This window comes from Chiloscyllium punctatum, chromosome 6 (assembly GCF_047496795.1).
Source record: "Chiloscyllium punctatum isolate Juve2018m chromosome 6, sChiPun1.3, whole genome shotgun sequence".
Lineage (NCBI taxonomy): Eukaryota > Metazoa > Chordata > Chondrichthyes > Orectolobiformes > Hemiscylliidae > Chiloscyllium > Chiloscyllium punctatum.
The window spans coordinates 12,617,416-12,637,410 of NC_092744.1; the positions used below are offsets into that span (position 1 = coordinate 12,617,416).

The window sequence follows — 19,995 nt, forward strand, 5'->3', positions numbered from 1 at the left end:
CATAACCTAATCTAGTCCCATTTGCCACCATTTGACCCATATGCCCGCAAACCCTTCTTATTCATAAACCCATCCAGATGCCTTTTAAATGTTGTAATTGTACCAGCCTCCACCACTTCCTCTGGCAGCTCATTCCATACACGCACCACTCTGCATGAAAAAGTTGTCCCTAGGTCCCTTTTAAATTTTTCCACTCTCACGCGAAACCTGTGCCCTCTAGTTCTGGACTCCCCCACCCAGGGAAAAGACCTTGTCTATTTATCCTATCCATGCCCCTCATGATTTTATAAACCTCTATAAGGTCACCCCTCAGCCTCTGATGCTCCAGAAGAAACAGCCCCAGTCTATTCAGCGTCTCCCTATAGCTCAAACCCTCCAACCTGGCAACATCCTTGCAAATCTTTTCTGAACCATTTCAAGTTTCACAACGTCCTTCCTATAGCAGGGAGACCAGAATTGCACACAATATTCCAAAAGTGACCTAACGAATGTCCTGTATAGCTGCAAAATGACCTCCCAACTCTTGTACTTAATGCTCTGACCAATAAAGGAACCATCGGAGCCTAAGATTTTTTTTATATTCTGTTAGCTTGCTTATGTAGTTGAGAAATGCATTGCATTAAACAAACCAAGAGAAAGAATTGCTGTACCATTCTGCAGCTTCCCTGATTTACTGGGCTGGGGTGGATGGAAGGCTATTTCTACTCAGAGTTAACGTCAGTTGTCACATGTGGTTGATATGGTGCCAGAGGTATGAACGTGATTGATGGTGTTGAGCTCCACTTACTGATGCTATAATTGGGGTGGGAAGATTTGCCTTTTGTCAGGATGCCAATAAAGTTGCTTCCAATTGAACTAGTTTTCACTGCTTTAAATGTCTTCCAACAATTCCATTAGGCAGCACATTAGAATTCCTTGTATCCATTCATGTGTCAACAGTAAGCTTGAAATTGCCTATTCAGTGCATCTGAAGGCATGGCCAGTTTGTCTTCAGTTACTTTTTCAAGGTTTCTATCAAAGTGACTGACTGCTGTCTTAGTAACTGGTTAAAGGAAAAAGGAACTGGCTTTTATTTCGTGTCTTTCACAGATGTATGACCTCCCAGTGCACTGTATAGCCAATGAAGTACTTCGAAACTGTAATCATGACCTTAATATAGGTTCGACAAACAGCAGTGGGATGGTATGGGAGAATGATTTCAGTCTAAAATGGTGAAAGTTGCTGAATACTGCACATTATTCATGGAGAGCTTTAAAAAGGTGTGTCTGAAATGTCAGTAGGTATGACAGCTGCACAGTATGCATTGTGTTGTGCTGTCAGTCTACATTAACTCACTCATCTTGGGGGTGAGTCAGCTGAATTATGCCCATCTTCAGTTGCATCAATATGATAAAAAAAGACAGAATATACCAGTTGATAAATGCTGCCGATCTCAACTGGCTTTAGATGGGGTACACATAAATTGAAAGCTGCCGCTCAGAAGGAGGCCATTTGACTCATCCCCTCTGTGCTAGCTCTTTTGAAACTGCTACCCAATTACTCCCTGTCCCTTGCTCTGATCCTATGATTTGTTCTCTTAAATATTTCCCTTTCAGAGTGGCTTTCCTCTAACTAGTGCTTCTAATATCTTTAAACAGGTGTTATGCAACATCGATGAACTCTTTGAAAGGGAAGAGTTGTCTGCGGCCCCGGACCCTGGTTGGCCAGATTGTTTCAATACAGGAGTATTTGTTTATCGCCCATCCACTGAAACATACAATGAACTTTTACAGTATTCCACAGAGAAGGGCAGCTTCGATGGTATGTTTCATTGTCGGAAAGAATAATTTGTTTGTGATATCTGCCTCCTAGGTAAAAACAAGGACTGCAGATGCTGGAAACCAGATTCTAGGTTAGAGTGGTGCTGGAAAAGCACAGCAGGTCAGGTAGCATCCGCTCCTCAGATACTGCCTGAACTGCTGTGCTTTTCCAGCACCACTTCTAATCTAGATCCTGGCAGAAACTTTCCTTGCACTTGCACGTCTCGCTGTCTATATGTTTTCAATTTAGTCTGTGCCTTTATGTACTGTAACTCGGGAACGGGGTAGTTCAATTTCAGTTTAAGCGAGCAAAATGACACAATCCCAAGCAAATATGCAATACTTCAAAGCAAAGGAAAAATCACTCCTGGGTTATGACCACTGCATTATAGAAAGGACGTGAATGTATTGAGACCATGCAGAAGCGATTTACCAGAACGGTTCCAAGAATGAGAAACTTCTCTTATGAGGATAGATTGATGAGTTTGGGGCTGATATTCTTGGAGAGAAGAAGGCTGAGAGGAGATGTGGTAGAGGTTATCAAAATTGTACTGGTTTGGACAAAGATAGAGTGAAACAAAAGCAGAAATTGCTGGAAAAGCTCAGCAGGTCTGGCAGCTTCTGTGGAGAGAAATCAGAGTTAACGTTTCGGGTCCAGTGACCCTTCCTCAATATTGATGGTAGCGAGAAAAATCCTGTTTTTATACTGAAGATGGGGTGGGGGAATGGATAAGGAGTGGGGAGTAAACGAGCCCAAAGAGAGAGAACAGTTGGACTGACAAAGGAGTGGATCGCGATCAGGCTGGGAGAGTGAACAGCTGTTAATGGGGACTGTTAGTGGCTAACAATGGGTCATGTGTAATAACAGTCGAGAGTGTGGTGCTGGAAAAGCACAGCAGGTCAGGCAGCATCTGAGGAGCAAGAAAATCGACGTTTTGGGCAAGAGCCCTTCATTAGGAGTGAGGCCTTATTCCTGATGAAGGGCCTTTGCCCGAAAAGTTGATTCTCCTGATCTTCGGATGCTGCCTGACCGGCTGTGCTTTTCCAGCGCCACGCTGTCGACTCTGATCTCCAGCATCTGCAGTCCTCACTTTCTCCCTGTGTGTAATAGCAGGCTATATGATAACAAGGCCTGGTGTGTGGGGCTAGGGGTAAGGACAGGAAAGAGCTCAGGAGTTATAATTGCTGAACTCATTATTGAATCCAGAAGGCGATAGAGTTCCCAAGTGGAAAATAAGGTGCTGTTCTTCCAGCTTATGCTGAGCTTCACTGGAGCACTGCAGCAAGCCTGAGATGGAGATATTGGCCAGGGAACAGGGTGGGGCGTTCAAGTAGGTAAAAACAATGACTGCAGATGCTGGAAACCAGATTCTGGATTAGTGGTGCTGGAAGAGCACAGCAGTTCAGGCAGCATCTTGGATGCTGCCTGAACTGCTGTGCTCTTCCAGCACCACTAATCCAGAAAATGGGGCGTTCAAGTGGCAGGCAACTGGAAGCTCAAAGAATTTGTTTTGCGAAGAGAGTGAAGGTGTTCTGCAAAGTGGTCACCCAGTCTATGCTTCGAGTCCCTCATGTAGAGGACGATTTCTGTTTTTGATCTCCAGCATCCACAATTGTTTCAGTTTTCATTTAGTAGCCGGGAAGAAGCTAGTCCCGCTCATTGAAAAAAAAAGTGAAAAGATTTAAAGTAGTTGTAAAAAAAGAAAGGGTGATGTGAGAAAGAACGCTTTCACACTGTGACTAATTAGGGTCTAGAATGCACTGTCTGGAAATGTGGTGGTCGTAGGTTCAATCAAGGAGGGCATTTGATGATTATTTGCAGAGAAATATCATGCAGGGACATGGGGAAAAGGCAAGAGATTGGCACCACGTAAGAGAACCAGTAGAGAGACGATGGGCCAAAGGGTCTCCTTGTGCACTGTAATGACTCTATGATTGATATTTTTCGAAGCAGCCTGACCAGAGACATTATTACGCACTTCTGGAGCAGATGGGATGAGAAGTCAGGTCCTCTTGCTCAGAGATAGGGACACTACCACTGCACCACACCATCCCTTCTGAAAGTCTGTCCTAGATGTTTTGAATCAAGTTGTTCAGAAATGTTATTACACACCTCAAGACCTGGGACTTGAACCCAGGTCTCCTGCCTCAGAGGTAGCGACATACCACTGCACCACAAGAAACCACATTCTAGCGGTATACATTTTACCACCAGAGCCAATCATTGTTGCCTTTCCTTAGTTGCCCTGAAGGAATGTTGTGCAATCAAGATGCATCGTAGCATTGTTTGAGAGCTTTTAATCCCAGGTCGACCTTTAGAGATGGCACAGTGTTCAAATGGGTGTCTCAAACCAGCTCAAACACTGAAATGTGTGTGTGTGTGTGTCATTTAGAAAACCACATTTCTGTTCTACTCAGTGCTTGAGGGTAATGGAACCAAGCCCGAAAAGCAAGGAGCTGGCATGGGTTTGAGGTCAGGGATTCAGGAAGGAGCTAGGGAGCTCTTTGAGATTGGGAATCCCGGAAGTATGTGTTTAAATTTAAATTTTATTCTGAGTGACAGCTTGTCTGTTTACCCAGCAGTAAAGCCGACAACACAAAACTGCAATTAAGCTGGACTGAGAGATGGTATGACCTGTGAGGAGGTGGGAGAGACTGTGTGAGGGAAAGGAGAACTGGTTATGGGGAAATACTGCACTGAGGAGGGGTGAAGGGGCTCACTGCTGCAGCTCATGTGCTAAAGTGGGAACCGATTTGCTACTGTAAGGGGAATTGCAGGATCTCAACCCTGAACGAATGGTGATATATTTTCCAAGTCACATTTGAGGAGGTCGGAGTTGATGGTGTCCCCAGTAACTTACTGCCATGGTTCTTCTTGGTGGCAACAGGTAGGGTTTTGGGTCTCGGTTAATGTTGCAGGACCAAGAGCAGGAAATGAAACAAAACAAAACTTTGGTAATATTTCAACCCTGAATGATTCCCAGGCAGTTTGAGACACAATTCCTGTGCGATCAGATTTGGCAGTCGAGAGAGACAACCATTTTGCAGGTTCTTTGCTGGAAATGTGTGAGCAGTACTGGATCCGAGTGAACAGAAGTCTTGAAATCTGTGAAAATAGACCAAGTTCTATTTTCATCGCAGTCTGAGGTTGGCAGTTTAACTCCATTCTACTCCCTTCACTCCAGTATTCACTTTTCTAATTTAATGTCCTTGATTTGAATTGGGAAGATAAAAAAGAACTTCCAATTAATTAAGAATTTGGACCTGTGAAGCGTTAATTATTTGAGACATCCCTTGCGTTTGAAAAACAAGCATGACACAAATGTGAACTTGAACTCTTGGCAATCTGCATTGTGGTGGCACTGCTCCCATGTCTATTAATAAAGTTTTTCGATATCGTCCCACAGGCACAATTGGTTTCTCAACGAAAAAGCTGGGGGCACCTGAGTAAACTCTGTGTTGGATGAACTATAAATAAAGTTGTGAATAAGTCAGTGAGTGCTCAAAGCTTATCATGATCCAGCCATAGCTATATAAAGCAGATTGACTTAGACTCCTTCATATTATAATGAACTCCTTTTTCTATATAAGGAAATGTGCAAATGGCAACATAATGTGGATACTGTATAAAGACACAGTAAATGATGAAGTGCTCAAAATTGCAGGAATGTAAACTTCGATAATATAATGTTTTATTATCGAAGTTTATAAAATCATGGATAACTTGGACCATTTACCCAGGGTAGGGGAGTTCAAAACCAGAGGGCATAGGTTTAAGGTAAGACGGGAAAGATTTAAAAGGGACTCAAGGGGCAGTATTTTCACACAGGGGTAGTGTATGCATGGAATAAGCTGCCAGAGGAAGTGGTGGAGGCCAATCCAATTGCAACATTTAAAGGACGTCTGAATGGGTGCATGAATAGGAAGGGTTTGGTGGGATATGGGTCAAATGCTGGCAGTTGGGACTAGATTAATTTAGGACTCGCAGTAAGGTTAAAATCAACTAGGCGAAAGTGAGGACTTCAGATGCTGGAGATCAGAGTCAAGGTTAGAGTGGTGCTGGAAAAGCACAGCAAGTCAGGCAGCATCCGAGGAGCAGGAAAATCGGTGTTTCGGGCAAAAGCCCTTCATCAGGAATGAGGCAGGGAGCCTCTGGGGTTTGCATTGTCGAGTTGGGCCGAAGGGTCTTTTTCCATGCTGTACATCTCTTATCACTCAATTTCATTAATTGTGAATACAGTGGATGTAATAACTATATCTCTCCACCTCCTTCTTTGCTCTTGGTCTCTCTCTGTCTCTGACTTTTGCTGTACTCATCAGTCATTCTCTCTTTTATGTCGCTCTCTCTGTCTGCCTCTTTGTCTGTCAATGTCTCTCATTTACCCCTTGTTTCCCAGCTGTTTTGGAGATGCCAGTTATCCTGAGTCTGTTCTGTGGTTGTTCTATGGATTTTTTCGGAGTCACAGAGCATGCAGTTGTGGGTCTGCTATTGCCTGACTTTCAGTCTGAGACTGGAGAGGCACATCATCATATTCAGAGTGACCTGAGAAAACTGGCATTAATCCTTCCACTTGAGTATCTCAAGTAAGTGTTTCCAGAAGGCCAGTATAAGTCAAGAGAAATTTAAAAGGGTTAGACTACATTCCTCCTGTGCATCTTGAGGAATAAGAACAGGAATAGGCTTTTTGGCCTCTTGAGAATCTCCGCCCCTCAATAGGATCTTCCTCATGTCCACTTTCTGCCTTTTCCCCAGAACCCTGAGTTTCCCCATGGATCAAGAATTTATCTATCTCAGCCTGAAATGTAATGAGAGGCTCCGTCCCCATGGTTCCCTGTGGCAAGGAGTTCCAAAGACCCTCAGTCCTCTGAGAGAAGGAACTCCTTCTCATCTCAGTCTTAAATCGGTGCCCCTTTATTCTGAGGCTGTGCCCCCTGGTCCTAGACTCTCCCATGAGGAGCAACATCCCCTCAGCATTTACCCTGCCATGCCCCTGTAAGAATTTGATGTGTTTCAGTGAGATCAAAGATGGCAGCACGGGCACAGTAGGTGGTGTTCAGGCTTGTCAGAGCCCGACTGTGCCAGGCCGGTGGCCTCCTTTTCTCTATGTATTTTTCGTCTTCTTCTTCTTTTCCTTCTTTTTGGTCTTCATCTTCGAGGCTGGGGTGGTGGACTGCAGCGTTGGTGGCATGGATCGGGACCACTGGTGGTGGTGCCTGGAGCGTGGGCTCTTAGTTGTGGTGGTGGTGCCTGGACTCTTGGTGGTGGGTAGGCCCGGAGCCTGGACTCTCAATAATAGTGGTGCCTGAAGTGGGGACTCCTGGTGACTGTGCCCGGAGTCTGGGCTCTTGGTGGTGGTTGTGTTGGTGCTTGGAATCTTGGTGGTGGTAGGCCCGGAGCCTGGACTCTCATTAATAGTGGTGCCTGGAGTAGGGACTCCTGGTGACTGTGCCTGAGGTCTGGGCTCTTGGTGTTGGTGGTGGGCCTGGAACACCTTACGACAACCTTGCAGAAGCCCTAGAGCCGTGCTTGAGACCCAAGTTTGAACAGAAGATTAACTGTTATTTCAGTAATTTATTTTTATCCTATTGTAACTCAAAATGGTGCCGGATTGTGATGACAAAACACCTTTCACTGTATCTTCAAGATATATGTGACAATAAAATCATTCATTCACCCAAATGAATTCTTCCAAACTCCCGTGAGTAGTGTCCAACCTGTTTAGCCTTTGCTCATAAGACACTCCCTCCATACCACACCAGGGATTATCGGAGTGCATGGGATGACACGGTGACTCAGTGGTTAGCACTGCTGCCTCATAGTGCCGGGGATCTAGGTTCAATTTCAACTTCGGATGACTAACAATGTGCAGTTTGCACATTCTCCCAGTGTCTGTGTGGGTTTCCAGTTTCCTCCCACAGTCCAAAGATGTGCAGGTTAGATGGATTGGCCATGGTTAGGTTATTTTAATTTACATTCGAATTAATCCTTGGCACAACATCATGGCCAAAGGGCCTGTTCTGTGCTGTACCTTTCTATGCTGTATGCTAAATTGCCCATAGTGTCCAGGCATGTGCAGATTAGATGGATTGGCCATGGGAATTGCAGGGTTACAGGGATAGGGTAGGGAGGTAGGGCTGTATGGGATGCTCTTCGGAGGGACCATGTGGACTTGATGGGCAGAATAACCTGTTTCTATACTGTAGGGCTTCTATGTTAAACCTTCTCTGGACAGCCTCCAATGAAATGATATCTTTCCTTAAATAAGAACCTCAAAACGGCTCACAGTGCCAGTAATCTCATCTGCACCTTTTACAATTGTAGTGAGACTTCTTTACTCTGATATTCTAATCCCTTTGAAATAAAAGCTAGACTTCTTGCAAGTCTGGCACACTCTTGTTCTGACTGGAAGCAAGTTAACAAAGTCTGACAGCAGCTTCCAGACTTGCATCCTGCCCCCCATCCACCACCACCACCATCGCAACTCCTTAAGTCTCACTCTGTTTCCCAATTCACATCCCTTCTGCTAGGTGGGCCTGGGTCATGGCCAGCCAAACATACAGAGCCTGAGGCCTGGACAGATACCAGAGCAAAGCTGTGAAAAAAACATGAAGGCCAAAGTTTCATGTTCGACGAGGTTACCAGAATGAGAAGAGAAATCCTCAGGAATTCTATAATATTTAATAGTTTTCTTTTTCTCGATGATCCTCAAAGGGCGTCAAATGAAATAAAAACTTGAAAAAATTCTAAACTGTGAGGACGTCAGCGTGAACCTCTAAGAGGCCATTGAAAAGTTAGTGAAGTGGGCAGGCAGACTGCAGATGAGATTCAAGGCAGAGAAGTGTGAGGTGATGCATTTTGGTCAGAAGAACTTTGAAAGACAAAATGAAATAGAGGGTCCCATTCTAAAGGGGATGCAGGAGTAGAAGGATCCGGGTGTATATGTACACAGACCCATTGAAGGTGACAGGACAGGTAGAGAGAACAGCCAATAAAGTGAACAGTGTTCCCAGCCTATTAATAGCAGTATGGGTAGAGGGGCAAGGAGGTGATGTTGAACTTGTATAAGATACTCAGTAGACTTCAACTGGACTATGTGTATAATTCTGGACACCGCACGATATGAAAAATGTGAATGCATTTGGAGAGAGTGCAGAAGTGCGTTTCCAGGAATGAGAAACATCGGTGCTGAGGTTAGGCTGAAGCAGTGGAGGACTGTTCTCTTCGGAGAGAGGAAGGCTGGGAGGAGTTTTGAGACAGGTTTTCATAATCAGGAGCAGGCTGGATAGAGTAGATAGGGCGAGGGGGTTTCTGCTCGTAAAGAGGGCACAGATTTAAAGTGACATGCGAAACAAACAAGGGTGATGTGAGAAAAGCTTTGTCACACGCCGAGTAGCCAGGGTATGGAATGCAGTGCCTGAAAATGTGGAGGGGCAGGTTCAGTGGGGGCATCAGGGAGGGCATTGGATGGTTGTTTGATGAGAAATAGTGTGCAAGGGAATGGGGGGAAACCAGGAGATTGGCACTGCGTAATGGCGTTTGCTTGAAGAGTCTGTGCAGGCACGATGGACCAAATGGCCTCCTGCTGTGCCGTAACAATTCTGTCAGAAACAGAAAACGCTGGGAATACCCACTAAGACTCAGGCTGCATATTTGTTGCTTCTTGTTATTGTCACACAGTGACCTGTGTTGAAAGCCTTCTACTCAACACTGATGCCAGCTATTCAGTCTGGGCTGGTACACCCTGTACTCTGACAATTGCAAACGACCAGAGGATCTAGCGGTTTGATTCCATCAGGCAGGGATGTATAATTACAACATGCAGAGAATATTGAACAACTGGAACGTGAAGCAATTTCAGGTCTCAGTCGACCCAGAAATTGTACGTTCTTCTTAAACTGAGTGCATTAGCCATTCAGTAGCACAGAGCAGGTTTGGGCATTGATTATTGTAATGCAGCAGAATGTCCAAATCAACCCAATGTTCATGTGAAGAGATGCTGGCCACCACTTGCACCTTGGGTGACACTTTGTTAAGAACATCGACGTCAGATTTTATTACTTGGATATTCCTCCAGGCTCCAGGAACCTTGCCACCTGTCCCTCTCTCCCACCTTCCTTTCTCCCTTGCTGAGCATTTGTTACATTTCACTGGTGTTTATGATGTGGAGGAGCCAGTGTTGGACTAGGGTGGACAATGTTAAAAATGACACAAACACCAGATGATAGTCCAACAGGTTTATTTGGAATACAAGCTTTCAGACCGCTGTTCCTTCATCAGGTAACTAGTTATTCAATGACGGAGCAGCGCTCTAAAAGCTAATACTTCCAAATAAACCTGTTGGACTATAACCTGGTGTTGTGTAATTTTTTTTTCTAACTTTGCTGCTGTTAAGAGTGTTGTGACACTGGAGGTTGTATTTGTGCTTCCCTCCCAGACAGCAAGATCAAAGTGATAGAGTGAGCTCCCCTCCTTTCCCAGTTGTATTGTAGCCCATTAAACCACCTGCTAGCTCTCATCCTGGCCCTCAATAACTTTCTCAAGTTCATGACCTGCTTTGAAACACATTGCAGCACATTCCGCGTGAAGTGCAGGGAAAGTGTCACAACGTTGCTTCCGTCTTGAGAGGAAGATGCTGTGGTCAGAAGATTGTGTCACAGCTCCGGACTCTAGCAAGAGTAGGCTTTGTGGTTTGGATCAACCTGAGGAACAATGAAGACTTAGCCTGAAATAACCGTTCCACACTTCAGTATCAGTAGACAAAAGAAATCTTGTAGGCAAAAGTGAGGACTGCAGATACTGGAAACCAGAGTTTAGATCAGAGTGGTGTTGGAATAGCACAGCAGGTCAGGCAGCATCTGAAGAGCAGGAAAATCGACGTTTCGGACTAAAGCCCTTCATCAGGAATAGAGGCATCAGGAATAGAGGGGGGTGGGGGCTGGGGAGAAATTAACAAAGAGTACAATAGGTGAAGAGCTTCAGGGCAGAGGGTTGCAGTGAGAGAGAGACTCACTGAGATTCTTGTGGAGAGAGGAGGAGAACTTCTTCAAGGAAGGCATCCTTGCAAGAGGACTGAAAGAACTGCAGATGCCGTAAATCATAAATAAAAACAGAAATTGCTGGAAAAGCTCAGCAGGTCTGCCAGCATCTGTAGAGAGAAATAAGAGTTAATGTTGTGGGTTCCGGTGACCCTTCTTCAGAACTCGACTCAACCCGAAACGTTAACTCTGATTTCTCTCCACAGATGCTACCAGCCCTGCTGAGCTTTTCCGGCAATTTCTGGTTTTGCTTCTGATATCCAGCACCCGCTGTTCTTTCCGGTTTTTAATGAGTATTTAACTCACTGGCACGTCTCTTTTCGGCCTGCCCACCTTGAAGAAGTTCTGCTCCTCCCTCCAACGGGCTTTCCATTCCAATCTTTTTTTTCTTGTCTGCTGTCATTAATTTCAAAAACCTTTTGTTTCTGCCTTGGGAATTTGAAATGTTTGTTGTTAATTGGTGCTTGTTGAAGTCACAAAGGACATCGACATTGGTAAAGATAGTTTCAAAGTAATTGCAGAAAATAACAAATTCCTTTAATTGGTTTGGAGGAGCCAAAAAGTGCCATTTTCAACAATGTTCTCTTGAAGGAGCAAGTTACACTGTGCAATATGATTGTAGTTTTGGCTTGCTAGACATTGCTTGTGGTACTTATTTCGGAAGGATCAGTAAGACTGGGGAACACTGAGCCATTCTAATTGTGGCCAGTACAATTGAGTATCGACTGTAATTGGTGACTAGGAACAGCTCAATTCATTGGGTTGATTTGTTTGCTGCTGGACTGCTCAGCGGAATCTATCCTTTTTTTTTCTCCGTACTGTTGTGAACATGACACAACCTGTCTGGAGAAGAGTTTTGCACTCTGCAAGAGCTGTAATTAAACACAAGTTCAATAATGAAAGCGGCCTGAAGAAAATAGATTATTTGTGCTGTCTTCGGCTTTCTGCCTGATCTAACTGCGATTGAATGAATGACTCCTGATGAACCAGCGAGGTGTACAGAAGCTTGGAGACAGTGAGGGCTGCAGATGCTGGAAGTCTAGAGTCAGTAGATGTGAAGTTGGAAAAGCACAGTAGGTCAGGCAGCATCCGAGGAACAGGAAAGTCAATGCTTTGGAAGGTTTAGCCAGGAATGTTGACTTTCCTGCTCCTCGGATGCTGTCTGACCTGCTGTGCTTTTCCAACTTCACATCTATTGACTGAGAAGTACAGAAGGTATGAGAGAGAGTGACCCATCTTGTCCACCGTAATTAATTTCAAATGCTAAATTGCCCAGAACTGTGTTCAGGAAGGTGTAGGCGAGGTGTATTAGTCAGGGGAAATGTAGAGAAATAGGGTAGGAGGATGGGTCTGGGATATTCTTCCGAGGGTCAGTGTGGACATGTAGGGCCAAACGACTTGTTTCCACACTGTAGGGATTCTATAATCTATTCTATATTATCTAAATCACAATTAAATTATTTCACATTTAAAGGCTTCTCTCATTGAGCACCAATGACAATAGATAATAGGTGCAGGAGTAGGCCATTCAGCCCTTCGAGCCTGCACCGCCATTCAATATGATCTTGGCTGATCATTCGTAATCAGTATCCCCTTCCTGCCTTATCTCCATAACCCTTGATTCCACCATCCTTGAGAGCTCTATCCAACTCTTTCTTAAATGAATCCAGAGACTGGGCCTCCACTGCCCTCTGGGGCAGAGCATTCCACACAGCCACCACTCTCTGGGTGAAGAAGTTTCTCCTCATCTCTGTCCTAAATGGTCTACCCCGTATTTTTAAGCTGTGTCTTCTGGTTTGGCACTCCCCCATCAGCAGAAACATGTTTCCTGCTGCCAGAGTGTCCAATCCTTTCATAATCTTATATGTCTCAATCAGATCCCCTCTCAGTCTTCTCAACTCAAGGGTAGACAAGCCCAGTCGCTTCAGTCTTTCAGTGTAAGGTAATCCCGCCATTCCAGGAATTGACCTCGTGAACCTATGCTGCACTCCCTCAATAGTCAGAATGTCTTTCCTCAAATTTGGAGACCAGAACTGCACACAGTACTCCAGGTGTGGTCTCACCAAGGCCCTGTACAGCTGCAGAAGCACCTCTTTGCTTCTGTACTCAATTCCTCTTGTTATGAAGGCCAGCATGCTATTAGCCAATGAAAATGGTTTGTTTCAAAGCTTTGTTGTGGGACCTCCCTTTACCCTTCTGCAACACTGTACATTCCAATGTCTGAGAATTCATTTCCTTTAGACTTTGTGATGTTTCTGTTTGCCTACTTTGCTGTGGGTTTTTTGCTGCAAATTGTTACCTTGAAGCAGCCCGAGGGTGTGAATGTGGGAGACTTTTCCTACGCAGAAAATGATAAAGCAAAATAATGTATTTTTAACTTCTTCTGGAGATGTGGACATCATTGGCTGGGCCAGCATTTATTGCTCATCCCTAATTGTCCTTGAAAACACGTTAGTGAGCTGATTTCTTGAAACAATGCAGTCTGTTTAATGTAGATCCATCCACAATGCCACTGGGGAGGAAATTCCAAGATTTTGACCCAGCAAGAGTGAAGGAACTTGGAGGGAACTTGCATGTGGTGGCATTCTCTTGTATCTGCTGCCCTTGACCTTCTAGATAGAACCATGGAATCCCTACAGTGTGGAAACAGACCCTTCGGCCCATCACATCCACACAGACTCTCTAAAGAGCATCCCACTCAGACACACCTGCTACTCTATCCCTGGGTCCCTGCATTTCCCATGGCTAGTCCACACATCCCTGGACACTATGGGCAATTTACCACAGCCAATCCAGCTAATATGCACACCAATGTACTGTGGGAGGAAACCTGAGCACCTGAAGGAAATCCACACACATACAGGGAGAAGGTGCAAACTCCACACAAACAGTTGCCCGAGGCTGGATTCGAACTCAGGTCCCTAGTGCTGTTAGGTAGCAGTTCTACCCACTGAGCAACCATGCTGCCCTTATATTGGTAGATGGTAGTGGGTTTATAAGGTGTTATCTTAAGAGGAGTCTTTGTGAATTTTACACTGCTTCTTGTAGATGGTATCCCCTGCTGCTACTCAGTATCGGTGGCAAAAGGAGTGAAGGATGTGATGCCAATTAAGTGGGCTGCTTTGTCCTGGATTATGTCAAGCTACTTGAGTGTTGTTGGAGCTGCACCTTTCAAGGCAAATAGAAGTATTCCATTGCATTTAGAGATAGTGGACAAGGTTCACTGCAGAATTCCTAGCCCCTGACCTGCTCTTGTAACTACAGCATTTATATGGCTAATCCAGTTCAGTTTCTAGGCAAATGATAACCCCAAGGGGTTCACAGTGGAGGATTAAGTGATGGCAGTTGTATTGACTGTCAAGGGGTGATGGTTAGTTTCTCTCTTGTTGGAGATGACCATTGTCTGGCACTTGTATGATGGGAAGATGTGTTCTGTATTGGAGATACTCCTTTACTAGCATAGCATATTGTAGTGGAGAGACTGAGATAAGTCACGGAGGAAATGACATAATTAAGTAGAATACACATCCCTTTAATCTGCTTTTACTGTCTATGTGGTTTCCCTCTGTAATATTTAGTTTAAACACAACATTTTGACTTGTTGGCTCGAAGTCACTTGTGTCTCTTAAAGGATGTTTTGTAAACAATGGCATTTATAGATCTTATTCAGATTTCCTCAACCTTTAAATGGTTGGTCTATCTGATCAATACTTGATCCACAAAGATGAGGATGTTTAAGCAAAGTTGGATCTTTCTGGCCATCTTGTTGTGAAATTTGAAGCAAAAATTATAGAGTCATACAGCACAGAAATAGACCCTTTGGTCCAACCAGTTCATGCTGAGCATAATCTCCAAACTAGACTAGTCCCATCTGCCTGCCCCTGGCCTATATCCCTCCATACCTTTCCTATTCATGTACTTATTCAAATATTTCTTAAATGTTGTAACTGTGCCTATATCCACCACTTCCCCAGGAAGTTCATTCCACATGTGAACCACCCCCTGTGTAAATATTTGTCCCTCATGTCTTTTTTAAATCTCTCTCCTCTCAAAAATATACCCCCTCTACTTTTGGGCAATAAAGATTAACTTTATTTAAGTACTTTTTATTCTTTTATATCTCAAAATGGTGCCAGATTCTGGTCACAGAACACTTTTCATTGTATCTCCCTAGACATATGTGACAATAAATCATACATTCATTCATCAACTTGAGTAATGGTGTAGACTCAAAGGGCCAAATGGCCTACTCGCAGAGTCATAGTACAGCATGGAAACAGACCCTTCAGTCCAACTCGTCCATGCCAACCAGATATCCTAAATTTGTTTAGTCCCATTTGCCAGCACTTGGCCCATATTCCTCTAAACCTTTCCTATTCATACACCCATCCAGATGCCTTTTAAATGCTGTAATTGTACCAGCCTCCACCACTTCCTCTGGCAGCTCGTTCCATACACGTACCACCCTCTGTGTGAAAACGTTACCCCCAGGTCCCTTTGAAATCTTTCCCCTCTCACCCTAAACATATGCTCTCTGGCTCTGGACTCCCCCACCCCAGGGAAAAAACTCTGACTATTTACCCTATCCATGCCTCTCATAATTTTATAAACCTCTATAAGGTCACCCCTCAGCCTCTGACACTCCAGGGAAAACAGCCCTAGCCTATTCAGCTTCTCTCTATAGCTCAAATCCTCCAACTCTGGCAACATCCTTGTAAATCTTTTCTGAACCCTTTCAAGTTTCACAACATCTTTCCTGTGGAAGGGAAACCAGAATTGCACACAATATTCCAAAAGTGACCTAACCAATGTCCCTTGCTCCTATTTTCCATATATCTGTGTTTCTGTCCTTTTTTGTGGGTGGGCAGTTCCCGCCTGTGAGTGAATAAGAAAGAGGAAGGGGAAGTTGGGAGGTCAGCAATGTGTCAATGGTACCGAAACAACTAAGGCCCTTGTAACTCAGCGTTGAATGGGCTGTTCAGTTGAGGTACAAGGAAGCCACACTGAAAATGTGATTGTGAAAAGTGGCACTGTCAGAACTGATGTGAGGGAGGTAGTAGCAGAAAGGAGCCTCCTTCTTGCAGGAAGACGAGTGGGAGGAAAGATAAATAAGATAGCGGCACAAGCTGATGGGCTTATTGTGGACAGTACATAAAACACGGATAGAGAATTTGAGAAGGAAAAGGAAAGGGACGCATCATTTGAAAATGTGGGAGGTTTGGAAATTGGAAGCCAACTTAATGAAATTTTCTAATTTGGGACAAAATGGAAGAGCCTTCAGATAATCCTAGTGGAGCTGTCAGTCGAGGGACTGCCTATAAACGAGACACTTAGATTCAGAAAACTCTCAAAGTGGCAGTGAGCATTGGAAGAAATGTGAATTTGGCCGTGTGGCAATTGGATATTTTGAAACAAAGTTACATTGAGATGAACAGAAGTATGTTACATGGGACAGGGATGGGCTGAGATGATGGCTCCATCACCACAGACGTTCTAATGGTTGTTGGAAAAGGTAGAGGTGAGTTTGAGGAATTGTCAGTTTGGATGCTGTCGGTGGGGGAGGGGGGCGGGGGGGGGGGGTGGGGATGGGGAGGAACTCTATTGAATTGAATTGAATTTATTGTCATCTGTACCAAGGCACAGTGAAAAGCTTTGTCTTGCGAGCAATGCAGGCAGATCACAGAGTTAAGTAGCGTAGATAGTAAATAATAGGTAAACAGCAGCAAAAACAAAAACACAGGTACAGGCGAATGTTGAGAGTTTGTGGGAGCATTCAGTATTCTAACAACAGTAGGATAGAAACTGTTACAAAACTGGCTGGTACATGTGTTCAGGCTTCTGTACCTTCTCCCCGATTGTAGAGGTTTTGGAAAAACATTGCCAAGGTGGGTTGGATCTTTAAGAATGCTGGCAGTCTTTCCTTGATAGCGGGCATGGTAGATGGATTGTATAAATGGGAGAGTGGCCTTTGTCTGGGCCGAATTCACCACTCTCTGTAACCGTCTCCGATCTTGAATGGTGCAGTGTCATACCAGGTAGTGATACATCCAAACAGAACGCTGTCGATGGCGCACGTATAAAAATTGGCAAGGGTATTTGTCGTCATGCCAAATTTCCCCAGCTACCTGAGGAAGAAGAGACATTGTTGGGCCTTTGTAACCAGTGCGTCCACCTGAAGAGTCCAAGAAAGCTTGTTATGGATGACCACTCCCAGGAGCTTGACATTCTCCACCCGTTCCACCTCTGTGCTGTTAATGTGTAGGGGGGGGCATGAGTAACATCCCACTGAAAGTCAATAATGAGTTCCTTCGTTTTGCCAGCATTAAGAGCTAGGTTGTTCTCAGTGCACCATTTTTCCAGGTCTTCCATCTTCCATCTGTAGTCTGTTTTGTCGCCATCTGAGATTCGACTGACTATGGTGTTGTCATCAGCGAACTTGTAAATGGCATTAGTCTGGTATTTGGCGACGCAGTCATGAGTATACAGTGAGTACAGTAGGGGGCTGAGTACACACCCCTGGGAGGCTCCAGTGTTGAGTGTTAGTGAGGATGAAATATTGTCCCCAATCTCCACTGATTTTGGTCTCTTGCGGGAATATATTAGTGACAGTCGCCAGGACATTTTTGTGGTTGTTATATTGATAGTCATTAAACTGCTTACAATAACAAAATATCATGGAAATAAGTTAATGATTTTGGTCAAGTAAATTACATTGGCAATTTATCTTCAACCTACTCCTTGTTCCAGAAATGATCTAAGCCTGGGGTCTAAGTTACCTTGAAAGTGAATGTGAAAATAATAATCCCAGAAAGTATTTTAATTAAGGATCAAACTTTTGCTGATGGTGCAGCATCTCAGAAAAGGGCTAAAATTCCAGGTGTACAGTTTGTTGCTTTTTATTTCACTCAGAGACGACACAAACATAGGAATTAGGATCATTCAGCCCCTCAAGCCTGCTGTGCCGTTCAGAATGATCATGGCTGCTCTGATTTTAAACTCAATTCCACATTCCTGTCTAACCCCAGTAACCTTTCACCCTTGTTCATCAAGAATATCTCTGTTGCTGTCTGGAAATATTGAAAGATTCTGTTTCCATCACCTTTGGAGGAAGAGAATTCCAAAGAGTGACAACACTTTGAGAGAAGAGGAATTTCTCTCATCTTTATTCTAAATGGGCGGGCCTTCAATTTGAACAGTCATTGCCTCCCACCACCCTTTGCAATTCTCGATTCTCCCACCAGAGTAAACATCCTTTCAACATCCCACCCTCAGCATTTTTTCTGTTTCAGTCAAGTCGCCCCTTACAGTTCTAAACTCCAGTGGAGACTAGAGTATATGCAGTCCAACCTTTCCTTATGAGCCAACCCTTTCATTCTAGGCATTAGTTGGTTAAATCGTCTCAGGATTGCACCTGGTGAACTTACACTGAACACACAGGAGAGCATCCAGCCTATCACAAGAGTACCTCAGCTGGCCTCAATCCCCTCTATTCCCTCAAGCACAAAACTTCCATCTCCAAATAATTATCCAATACACTTTTGAAGCTGCTTCCACCACATTCTTGTGCAGTTAATTCCAAATCCTAACCATATTAAACATTACAACTTTCATCCATCGTCTTAAGTTGAGTCCTATATTCTTGACCCCTGAGCCTACAAAACAGTTTCTCCCTAACTATTCTCTCCAGCCCCTCATCTTTGTGAGCACTGCTATCTCATTTCAACCTTATCTACTCTAAGGAGCTGATCCCCAGCTTTGCTAATCCATCCTCTAACCAAGTCCCCTCATCCTCTCATAGGGGGAGGCAATGGCCTAGTGGTATTAACACTGGATTATTCATTCAAAGACCCAGGTAATGTTCTGGGGACTTGGGTTCAAACCCTGCCATGTCAGATGGTGGAATTTAAATTTTATGGGTGGCACAATGGCTTAGTGGTTAGCACTGCTGCCTCACAACACCAGGGACCTGGGTTCAATTCCCACCTTAGGTGGCTGTGTGGAGTTTGCACATTCTCCCCATGTCTGTGTGGGTTTCCTCCGGGTACTCTGGTTTCCTTCCACAATCCAAAGATGTGCAGGTTTGGGTGGATTGGCCATGCTAAGCTGCCCATTGTGTTCGGGATATGTAGGTTAGGTGCATTGGGTAAATGATGTGTTACTCTTCGGAGGGTTGCGTGTGGACTTGTTGGGCCGAAGGGCCTGTTTCCACAGTGTAGGAATTCTGTGAGAACCAAATATAATACTCCAGTTGAGGCTGAATGAGTGTTTTGTAAAAGTTGTTGCGTTCATGTATTGTCTCTATTTATAAAGTCTGCATGTATTGTATTCTGCATCTCAACCTGTTCTGTACTAACACACCAAGGTCGCTCTGTTCCTGCACCCTCCTCAGAATTGGAACCTTTGGTTTCTTCTCACCCTTCCACCCAAAATGAATCACTTCATACTCCCCTGAATTCAATTCCATCTGCTGCTTGTCCATCCATTCTCCCGGCCTGTCTGTGTCCTCCTCACTGTACACAATACTTCTCATTGATTCTTTTAAAATCGGAATGACAAGCTGCCTTAGGCTCTGCTGATGATGTTCTTGGTGCATTGTCAAAAGTTTACTGGTGTGTTTCAGATACAATTAAAATGTCAGCTCGGGTTAATTCATTGCTTTGTCCTTTATCACTTGAGGTCGGATGCACCGAATAATTATTGGCAGATTTGCACAGTATGGATTTTTTAAAAATAGTGAATGATAGGTTCAGTTGGAACAGCAATGGCAAGAGTTGAAAGAATTTTTAACTGGGGTGTTCCTGAGCATCTTACTGGTACTGCAGCTCCAATGTCATTACAGTGGGTGATTAATTTCCATTTCACTAGAATAATAGCAGATAATCTAGACTGGCATTTCCAATACTGCGGGCGTTCTGCATTCTTACAATGCTGTATTTCAGTTGAGATATTAAATGGCAGACTGTGCAATCTCTGAGAGCCTCAGAAATGACTGTAATTAAGCTCTGAAGAAGAATCACTCGACTCAAAATGTTGACTCTGCGCTCTCTTCACAAATTCTACCATACCTGCTGCGTTTCTGTTTTTATTTCTGATTTCCAGGATCCGCAGTTCATTGGGTTTCTTTTTGTAATTACGTGGTTGTTTTTAAGATTGAAGGGAT

The 19,995-nt window shown here is 44.2% G+C and overlaps 1 protein-coding gene across 1 annotated transcript in view; it reads left to right on the top strand.

Moving 5' to 3' along the window:
- The window catches only part of LOC140478717 (glycogenin-1-like), an 85,523-nt gene that overhangs the window by 29,851 nt on the left and 35,677 nt on the right, over nt 1–19,995 (top strand). Inside the window, exon 4 of the mRNA XM_072572021.1 lies at nt 1,638–1,800. Within this exon, the coding sequence (XP_072428122.1) occupies nt 1,638–1,800 (163 nt within the window). The remainder of the gene's footprint in view (nt 1–1,637; nt 1,801–19,995) is intronic.